The sequence below is a fragment of the Protobothrops mucrosquamatus genome, unplaced genomic scaffold (genome assembly GCF_001527695.2).
Source record: "Protobothrops mucrosquamatus isolate PMUCROS unplaced genomic scaffold, P.Mucros_1.0 scaffold_125, whole genome shotgun sequence".
Lineage (NCBI taxonomy): Eukaryota > Metazoa > Chordata > Lepidosauria > Squamata > Viperidae > Protobothrops > Protobothrops mucrosquamatus.
The window spans coordinates 604,592-615,080 of record NW_015386201.1 but is presented as its reverse complement, the minus strand read 5'-3'; the positions used below and the strand labels follow the sequence as shown (position 1 = coordinate 615,080).

The following is a 10,489-nucleotide window of genomic DNA, read 5'->3' as shown; positions in this document are numbered from 1 at the left end:
CTATCTTGTCAAGTAGTAGGTTGTGATGTACTTTATCAAATGCCTTACTGAAGTCCAAGTAAATTATATCCACAGCATTCCTCTCATCCACTAATTTTGTCACTTGGTCAAAGAATGCAATAAGATTTGTCTGGCATGATCTATTTTTGACAAACCCATGTTGGCTTTTAGTAATGACTTTGTTTGCCTCTAGGTCATTTTGGTCTCAACATTCTTTTCCTAATGCTATTTCACAGAATAAGTGGAGAGTTTCTTGGATCTGACCCACTGAGATTATTTGCACACAGATAAGAAAATCAATGATAAAAATTATTAAATACTAGCTGTACCCGGCCACGCGTTGCTGTGGCTCAGTCTGGTTAAATGGAAAAGAAAGAGAAAGCGCACGTTTGTAATATGTTTAATTTCACAACATTGAAATGGAATTGTAAAATCGTAGCGCGTGTTGCTTTTACGTCCAACAGATGGTGCTGTTTTTCAAAAAAAGCATGTTTTTACCTGTCACAGGTGTGACATCTATATAACAGTAGGTATATAAAAACACGCACATATTCGAATGCAACGTTGTGTCAAAATTTCAAAGCAATCGGTGAAGAACTTTCAGAGATTTAAGATTTTGAACAAACGAACATTTACATTTTTATTTGTGTATAGAATTGTTCTATGTTCTTCCCCCACCCCAAGAGAGAAATGCATCATAGTTCATGTCTGTGAGAACTTCACAAACAAATCTCAAGGATCCATTCCAAACATTTTTTATCCTGATATGGCAATTATTAGTACTGAATTAATAGCTATTAACACTATTGAACTTTAGGATATTTACCAGGAGAATAGCGTATTACGCATGACAAAAAAGGACTTTTAAAAGTAGACTCTGCCTTCTTTTACTATAACATGTAAATTGTTTCTTCCATTTATCTATTACATATTTGCTGCCTTTATTCCTTATCATTATCTGAAGTTTAGTATGTCCAGTCAAGGACAGTCTTATCTGTTGCACACCTGTTTACCTGGCTTCTTTGCCATGATCTCCAATAACTCTATCATCTCGACCCAGATTCCTAGAAGAAATGCGACTTAGTTCCATTTTTAATTCTTCAATCAAACCAGCAAAACCACTTTTTTTGAAACAAACACGGTGTCTGGAATACCCTGCAAGTTGTTCATCTGCTCCAATTCCTGTAAGGACAATCTGTAATGAATATAGAAATACAACATGTAATGAGCAGAGATTACAGAATATTAACGCAGACATCAGCATTATATTCCAAATAAATCTAAAAGTAATTGACAATAGAGAATCCAATTTATACAAATGTTTTAACAAATGAAAATCTAGCCGTAGCCACAAGATGTAGCATGATTATATAAAACCTACAATGAAAAACATTTAGTTCCAAAACACAAAAAAGAAAAAAATGGTTATTAAATTATTTGTTTTTGAAGTCTGATCATCAAAAAATATAACAAAAGAAATTTAAATTGTAAATGTAAAAAGCAAATTATGCATAAGGCCCGAAACGGAGACTTTTTTTTGTTTCTCTGTCGCAATTTTCAATGCTAAAGTCAATGTAGCTACATGTATCTACTTCCTTGTATACTACAAACATTCCCTAAACCAGAGGTCCTCAATCTTGGCAACTTTAAGACTTGTGGACTTCAACTCCCAGAATTCCTCAGCCAGCAAAGTTGGAATTCTGGGAGTTGAAATCCACAAGTCTTAAAGTTGCCAAGGTTGAGGACCCCTGCCCTAAACCTCTTTCATCATTGGTAGCATTATTTTACTACAAAACACTCTCCATTTTACAGCTATGCATGTTGTATAAGTTGTGTGTGCAGGGTGAGTTTTAGTATATTGGAGATTGGTCCCATTAGACCCCAATGAGATGAGTCCCTATTAAGTAGCATTAGGCTGTAATACCAGTTATGGAGTTTAAACAGCTTTATGCAACTTTAATTGAAAAAAGGGAGAAGTTCAATAATTACGTACCTTTGCAGGACTTTTATATGGTCGAACGGCTCCCTGATTGGTAAGTAGACCCACTCCTCTGGAAGCAAACCACACGGCACAACCTATACTGTCATCCAAAACAGTATCCAGTGGATAAATTAAGTGTCTTATATGTTTCACTCTCATTGCTTTTAAATCCTCGAGCGTAACATTGATTTCCACAAAGTTCCAAGTTCTTAAAGGATTAATTATCTTCAATTCTTCTAATCCTGCCCTGCCAGTAATTCTATCAGGAGCATTAAAAGAAGGAGAAGAGTCACTGGTCACAGTATTCTTGACATTTAAAGATTCCTGACAAGGGGGAAATCGTTTCTTCTCTTTGCTGCATTTCTTAATGGAACTATTCGGGTTACCTTGACCTGTAACCTCGAAGGCCACATTGAGAAGATCAATTGGTTCCTCCAAGGGAACATACCTGTCAGCAAGGGCAGCTATAATCATGGAATCAAGGCCACCAGAAAAAAGTATTGCAATATAGGATTTCCTCAGATCTATATCTGATATTTCTCCTCTGAATGGATCACTGTTTCTCATTAGGCATAAAACTCGTTTCTTTACAGCTCTGCTCAATACATCAATAAATTGATGGACTCTTTCCTTCTTGTGATGTTCTGCAAGAAATGTTTGAAGAACTTCCGCATCAGCTACAGGTGAGGGAAAACTAAGTAATTGGGATTCTACTGTCATGTCAGAAATTTCCTCATTTAAAGGAATGATAGGAGCTATCAAAGAAGTGGATGCATTTATCACAAAAGACACATAAGTAGGCAGAGATTTAGAAACTATGCTTAAATCTCCAGAGATTACATTTTCAACTACATTTTGTCTGGGAGGAAATTTCCAAGGATGTAACATTAAAGTAATAGATTTATGAACAACACAATCCTGTAGATTTATCTGAAAAATTCCTGATGCTGGAACTTCCAGCCACTGATTATTAGAGGCAGAACTAACAGAACTCAGTGCAAGAACAGTGTCACTCTCTTGATTAAACTGCCACAGCAGACTTCGACGACCAAAGTAGTCCCTGCCAAACCATAAGCAATGCCTGGATGCCTGATAAAAAATAAAAGACCATGGACCCTGAATGGAGGACAGCACTGTCAAAAAATCAGAGTCACTATTGCAAGAGCAGAGTTGGCGAAAAATAACTTGAGTGTCATTCTCTTCCCTTTCCATAGAAATTCCACTGAAGATTTCTCCATTCCAAAGGAATACATTACCAGAGTCTTCCAATGGCTGTGGAGTCATTGGCCCCCTTAAATGAAGTACATGGCCAGAAAATAAGCACCAGTATGGAAGATGAAACCCAGTCTTTTCCAGTTGCTGGCTTCTATCGGGTCCTCTTCTTTTAAGATTGTTTAGGATATCTTCTTTCAAGATATTACTTCCAGGGGCACGAGCAGATAAGCTGACCACACAACAAATTCCACACATTGTAAACTTGTATTGGATTTAACTATTTCTTGGTCTTGGTTTTTTCTGAGTTTTCTATTTCTTGATGAGCCTTCTTTAGTTCATCTAAAGTAACTGGGGATAAAAGAAAATCCCATTTTTAACATATTAATTAAAAGGTGTAGAGAATCACGCAAATATTTAAAGTAGCCCTAAGTACATATGCAATTATGTTCAATGCAAGATTAATGCACACATATTTACTATAACTCATGCACAGGAATCTGCCTTACAATGCTTCCAAATATACTAATCCAGAGCAGGAATAAATAGCAGGTCCATGTGTTTCATTCCCTACCTAACAGAAAGACCATTGATTTGGTCAGTTATTCAGGGACATCTCAACCAAAGTATAGAATGGAAAAAGTTTTCTTTACTGTCACTGCCATTTGTACACATGGAAAATGTAACAGTAAGAAAAAGCATTATTACTGGAACATACTGTTTAAATGATTTATGAAAGAAACTCTCCCATAGAGATAATGTACTATCATTTAATCCAATATTTTTAAAGCAGTATCTGAAAATACCTGCTAAATTCTTTTGTAATTACAGTAATATAATTCCCGTCAGAATATTTACTGCCGCATTTATAATTGAAATGAAAATATCAGATCCTTATCTGTATAATTATATTTCATAATGAAACCTCCCCAGTTGTACATTAGCTAGCTGATTGTTTAGTCTGTTTAAACATTAATCTTTTGGTTCCATGTACCGTAAATGTCGAACAAATATAATTAAAATGTTGATATATAATCTTGACTGCGATATCTTGAATTCGCTCAAAATCAAATCACTAAAATTACAACTTTATAGCTAGATGGAAAATTATTTTAGGGATAACAACGTATCTATTTTAACCTTGATCAAATAAACCAACTTTATATACCTTCCTTTTACTTTTAATCATTTTGATCTCTAGTTTCTTCAAATAATGTCCTACAACTTCATTTTTTTTTCATCTCTCCTTTGTCTTTTTCACAAAATTCTTCAAAGCTTTAAAGCTCTTTTGCAAATACAATACAGACAAATTAGCCAGGTCATTCTCTTAGTTTGTTATTTGTATAACCCTTTTTAATTATTATGAAGAAATCAGCTGGTTTCCTTTGGAGGCCCAGTGTAGCATCCTTTTTCTATTATCATTCTTGTAGCCTGTCATTTTTCAATCCACTTTCAGACCAGTCTATCTTGTCCAGTAAAACTTATTCTTGAATAAAGAAGGTAGAAACTTTTAATGTCCATTGTTCAAAAACATCCTTCAATATATCCAACGTTAAAATATTTTGCTTCTTTCTATATTAGTAAATCAAATTTAAGTAGTCTCCTTCCACTATAATCTTTAGTTCCTTCTGGTTTCCTTTAGCGTCCAAGTCTCGGCCTATCATGTTTTTAAAGATTTTTTTTTTAAAAAAAGTATTTTCCCATGGGAAGGATTCTTATAATCAATTCCAGGACCTTATTTCAAATATGTGTGGGCTCTTAGTCTGTTTATAACTTTCCATAATCAAAGTTCTAATCACCCTTATGCTGTTTTTTCCTTCCCTCCAATTATTTTCTTTTGCTTGAAGGAAACTCACCCAGTGCTATAAAGTTTGATGATTCAAAGGTTCCTAATAGCTGAAAAGTAGCTAACAAGCAATTTCCAAAAGTGATTAGAAAAGGAAATATGCAAACTCAGTATCTTTTGGATCTATTGTGTTTTTTTTCTCCTTTTTGGATAAGAATTATGAAGAGCTAGTCTACTCTCCAGCTTTTTTCTGCCCTAGCTGCTGGCTCTGCCTTTAGAGGAACTACCTTCAGTTTGGTTTTTCTTCGCCGGAAGTCAGAATTTTACCTACTTTTCAAGATTTTTTTCTTGTCATCCTAGTCACTGTTTTATTCATAAAGCTAAGATCAAAAGCCTGTTCATTTTATATTGTCCTTTTCATAAGATACAGTTCCAAAGTGGCCATGTGGATATATTTAAAGAGAGAGCTGGATCATTGCTCCCTGTCTAATATTCAGAGCTACTTATCATAAGTTTATATAGGCTGTCCTTGCTTAACAATCACTTGTTCAGCAACTGTTTGAATTTAAAACAGCACTGAACAAATGGTACTTATGACTGGCTCTTGTACTTACATGTCAAAGTAATAATTTAAAGGCTAACCAGCTGATGTAATGTAATGTGGATGATGCAATATAGGAATGACTCAGCAGGTGTGTGTATCCCTTTAAGAGACTGAGTATAAAAGGGGAGTTTTTTACTTTAGTTTTTTTTCTCTCTCATCCGTTTGACTGCTGTAACTGCTGTGTATTTGAGTTTGCTGTTTCACCACATGTATGTATCTTATTTCTAGTATATATTTGTAGATATAGTGTAATATAAACCACCACTTAATTACAAACCACTGTTTACTGTATTGTCTCCTGGGTTACCTCAGCGCAATAAGACTGTGCATGCTCTGACACAATACTCACAGCATCCCCATCATCACGTGATTGCGATCTGGGCACTTAGCAACTGGCTTGCAATAATGGCACTGCAACATCCTGTAGCCACCATTTATGGCTTTCACTGAGTTTCCAACAAGCAAAAGGAAGGGGGAAGCTGGAAGGAGGTTGCAAATGGCAACCATGTGATGCTGTGCTTAATGACATCATGGAATTTGCTCAATGACACTAATGAAAGCACTGGAACTTCTGTCACTAAGCAGTGTGGTCATATTGCATTGCATTGCATTATGATGGCACTGCTTAGCAATAGAAATTCCAGTCCCAATTACCATTGTTAAATGAAGACTACCTGCACATACACATATTGAATTTCTGTACTTGTAGCATTATTTTATAACTTCAGAAAAAAATAATCCATTGAGCATATATAGAAATGTCAATATTTTATAACACCAGAGTAAACAAAAATGTCCATTCATCTCACTGAACATTATCATCTTTGTTATGTTTCTAATATATCTAAAATATAAATGTATTTGAAGAACATACTTCTGCATTCGGAGAGAGTTTGAGTTCTGTCTGCTAGAAAGAATATGTTGCTGTTCGGTTGCTGTCTGTAAACTTTCTGCAAATTAAGAAGAAACAGTCTGAAAAGTTCAACACTAAAGAGGTAAGATATTTTTTTTAGCTTTAGTTTATTTTTTTAGGATAATCTAGGACAGTTATAGTCACTTACACGATTCTTCTTCAAGTTGGAAAGTTCATCAACTACAATTTTTTGCTCTTTAATCTGCAAGATGAAAAAAGGTCTCAATTCCATGAAAAACAAGCCCAAGATTTCTAAGCGTAATTTGTAAATTAACTTTTTAAATCTACCTAACACATATATAGAAATATACATTTTAAAAAGTAAAATAAACACATCTTATTTACATGTATCAAGTTTATTCCATCATAAAATCTGACAAAGTGATGTCTGTTTAGAAATTCTTGTGTAGGCTTCTTACCATCTTCTTCACACAAAAGAGTCAAGGAACATGCAAATAGGAGATGGCCCTACTAACACAGATTGAGCTATCTGGCGGACAAAAGAGTGATTCTCCTATATTGCTTGCAGCCTACAGGATTTACTTCTCCAGGAGCTATCGCTTAGTCTCCACTGCATTCAGAAAACTTTTAAAAGCCCATCTTTTCACCAAACATTTAACTTTCAATTGCTTTATAATTTAAACATTTAATTTGTTTTAAATTTTTGAATTTTTGTTTTGATTTTTTTTATAATTCCCTTGAGTAATCACATGAGTAGAAACACAGAATTTAATTCAGACATACATTTAAGTCATTCCAATGAATGGTATTCTGTATAGAAATGCTTCTATCCCAAACATGGTTAAAATGATTCAGTCAACAAGAAAACTTAAATAGTTATAGTTAGAGACTGCATCCACTATAATTAAAATATAAAGTTTTAAAGCTCAGATTTTAAGACACTTATTATTATCACATGGATTCAGATGACAAATCTATTTTCCCACACCCAGCAATTTTTTTTATATATTCACCTATAATTTTTGCAACAAGCCCAACCAAAGATATTTTAACTCTCCAGCTTCAGCAAGGAGAAAAAAAATGCATATTTTTGGCAGTTTCTACAAATTCAAAATAATCCAAACTGTATTTCCTTGTAAAAAGGAGCATCCCCTTTCGGTGAGAATTGCTTTTTTAAAAGAACAATCATATTTTTAAAGAGAAATTATTATTTCAACAAAGTACATTAGGCTGCATATAAGCCCAAGTCTAATGAAGCCTGATCCTTAATGTGTGTTTAGCACATTAATTTTGGGCTATACAACTGTTGGTATCGCTAAACAGGATTCCTTTCTGAAAGTTACTCTGTCGCATCTTGTAAAAGCAGAGTTTAGTGCTATTTTATCAAGATTCTACCATCAGCATTTACAATGTACCTTGTTCATATTAGTGTCTCTCATTCTTATAATTTCATTATTTTTCCACTGACCTTTCTGTTCAGCTCTTCTTTATCAGGCAACTTTGACTCTTCCCCCCCTTCCCCTAGTAGTGCCGGGCTTGACATCTGCTCCTGTTGACTGGTCAGAAGACCCCAGGTTCTTTTTCGATGCCAGATATAATCACTTACTGCTCCTTTGACAGTTTAAAGGTGACAAGATCTCAAGACCTGAAGAAAGCAAGAAACCAGAGTAATTCTCCAATTACATTCACAGCCAGTAGCCAATGCAAAATCTCCATATAAAGGAAGAGAGCTGCATGTCTTTTGTGAATAGGTGTGGTGATAAAAGTACCCCTCCCATATGCATTTGAGCTGCTTTCACAACCAAACCTCCAAGATATTCCTGTCCCAATTCTTTTGAACTGCTTGAAGGAACAGTGTAAGAAAACATTCACAGCAAGCTGAGTTCACTCTTAGAGGTGCCAGGAGGAAGAATGTGTCAGGAACCTATGGCTGAGGAAACTGCATTGTTACTATTCACTGACTATATTCCAAGTATAGCACCTGCCATACTTGGAAGGGATAAATAATATGGTCAGCCAGATAGGTTTATCTCACATATTCCAATGTCATGCTGTAATTTACATTATGTCTACCTTTTTCTTTGTCCTGCCTTTACAATGTAGTAGGCCATTATCAATAATAGCCATTACCACTAGTTATATACAGTATTAGCCTGTATACATTCTGCCTTTGCTCAGGGCTGCCAACACACTGCCAAGGCTCAGCTGGGAGTCCAGGAAATACTGTTTTATTGACCACACGCCGATACAATTATGTTGCATCTTCAAAGTGATGTAGATGCTTTATGCGAGCCAAAGTTTGGGCACAACATAGGTGAGCATCGTCACTTCTTTTTCTCTATATTCTTTATATTCTCCAGCCCAGCAATATGAACTGATCCTCAAATCCCAGCTTAGGCATGAGATTTGGCTGGGTGTCTTTGGGCCAGTCCCTCTCTCTCAGCTGACCTCAGAGAGTAGTTGTTGTGGGGAAAATAGGAGGAGGAAAGTGTATTAGGTATGTTTCCAGCCATGACTTATTAAAAAAATAAATAAAGGTTGGTTATAAATAAATAAATTAAATAAACATCGGACTCAAGAACAGAGAGAGGTCCAGGTTCAAATCTATTCTCAGCTATAAAATTCTTAGGGTGATTTTGAGCAGTTCACTCCTTCTCAGGTACTGCATGGGGTTTGCTGTTTCAGAAAACACCTGTAAGGAAAGGCATCCTTGGCCCAGCATGTCCTCATCAGCCGCATTAAAGAGGGCTAATGCGAATTAGAGTTCAGCCTCTGAAGGGGTACATATTGTCCATTCTTGGTTTACACGAGGCCAAGAAAGTAAGCGACTCACAGCAGGTAAATCCACCCTCAACCAGAAACTTTAGACTGCAGTGTTTCTCAACCTTGACAATTTTAAGGCATGTGGACTTCAACTCCCAGAATTCCACAGCCAGCATTGCTGGCTGAAAAATTCTGGGAGTTGAAGTCCACATGCCTTAAAATTGTCAAGGTTGAGAAACACTGCTTTAGAGCAAGGGTAGGAAATTATGGCTCCTTTATGACTTGTAAACTTCAACTCCCAGAATTCCTGGAGTTAAGGTCTATAAGTCATAAAAGGACCATAGTTCCCCCGCTCCTGCTCTAGGGCAGGAGTAGGCAACCTCGGCTCTTTTATGACTCATGGACTTCAACTCCCAGAATTCCTGAGTCAGCATAGCTGACTCAGGAATTCTGGGAGTTGAAGTCCATGAGTCATAAAAGAGCCGAGGTTGCCTACCCCTGCTCTAGGGTATCCTCAGACTTAACCTCCCCAAAGCACGCTCCCTCCCACCGCTGCCCGCCTCTAAAAATCTGTAAAATATTAATCTGGTTATTTAATTCTCGCAGACATACGTACAATTTTAGCCCACCCTCCTGCCACGCTCGTCCGCTTCTTCTCGGGACTTTGAAGCAGAAGCGATTGAATGACCACACTGATTTTGATTGGGTGCGCGATATGACGAGCACGCCTTGCAACCAATGAAGTGAAGCTGGCGAAAAACTGGAGCACGAGATACAAAGAGGACTATGGGAAAAGGCCGGCGGGGGAGGGGCTTGGCATCTTTAGCATAGATTTGTTACAAATAAGATTGACTCATATCCTAATTGATATAGTGTACGACTTGATATTTTTTTTTTGCTTATCCAGACAGTCCTATATGCGCCACAGAATATAAAGCTTCTATATGCCATTGAGTTATTGATTGCAGTCAGAGGAACAATTAAGCTGGATTGTTTTACTTGAGACTTGCATTGCATTTGGAAGCAGAAAGCTTGGAGGAAGTCAGCAAATCCAAAATGCTGTTTAAGAGTGATGATGACACCCAAACTATAAAATTTGGAGAATAATTGTATTTTCGTATTGAGCGAATTGCTTATCTTTCTTGTGGGAACCCCATTTTTGCAGTCACAATACTTTTTTATTTCCCATCCTTGCTCTAACTTAAATGTTTTGGGGAGGGTGTGCGCCTTCGAGTCAGTATTGAGTCCTGGCGACAAATCCTTGTGACT

At 36.4% G+C, this 10,489-nt stretch overlaps 2 protein-coding genes across 2 annotated transcripts in view; both read right to left on the bottom strand.

Moving 5' to 3' along the window:
- The window catches only part of ASNSD1 (asparagine synthetase domain containing 1), a 4,801-nt gene extending 1,331 nt beyond the window's left edge, over positions 1 to 3,470 (bottom strand). The window contains exons 1-2 of the mRNA XM_029284365.1: positions 1,994 to 3,470; positions 1,014 to 1,195 (exon numbers count right to left, since the gene is read on the bottom strand). Of these exons, the coding sequence (XP_029140198.1) occupies positions 1,014 to 1,195; positions 1,994 to 3,451 (1,640 nt within the window). The 5' untranslated portion in view covers positions 3,452 to 3,470. The remainder of the gene's footprint in view (positions 1 to 1,013; positions 1,196 to 1,993) is intronic.
- Positions 3,447 to 8,096, bottom strand: ASDURF (ASNSD1 upstream reading frame). The gene is made up of 4 exons (XM_029284371.1): positions 7,926 to 8,096; positions 6,645 to 6,698; positions 6,458 to 6,533; positions 3,447 to 3,544 (listed from the first exon to the last, which is right to left on the bottom strand). The coding sequence occupies exons 1-4, from the start codon at positions 7,998 to 8,000 to the stop codon at positions 3,474 to 3,476; spliced, it is 276 nt and encodes a 91-aa protein (XP_029140204.1). The 5' UTR covers positions 8,001 to 8,096; the 3' UTR covers positions 3,447 to 3,473.
- Positions 8,097 to 10,489: the final 2,393 nt, after the last annotated feature.

Excerpts from the sequence above, each read along its gene's own strand:
- ASDURF (XM_029284371.1), bottom strand. The coding sequence starts at position 8,000 with ATGTCAAGCCCGGCACTACTAGGGGAAGGGGGGGAAGAGTCAAAGTTG. Across the intron at positions 6,699-7,925 it reads AAGAAGAGCTGAACAGAAAG|ATTAAAGAGCAAAAAATTGT; the intron begins GTCAGTGGAAAA and ends TTCATCTTGCAG. Across the intron at positions 3,545-6,457 it reads AACTCTCTCCGAATGCAGAA|TTACTTTAGATGAACTAAAG; the intron begins GTATGTTCTTCA and ends TTTTATCCCCAG.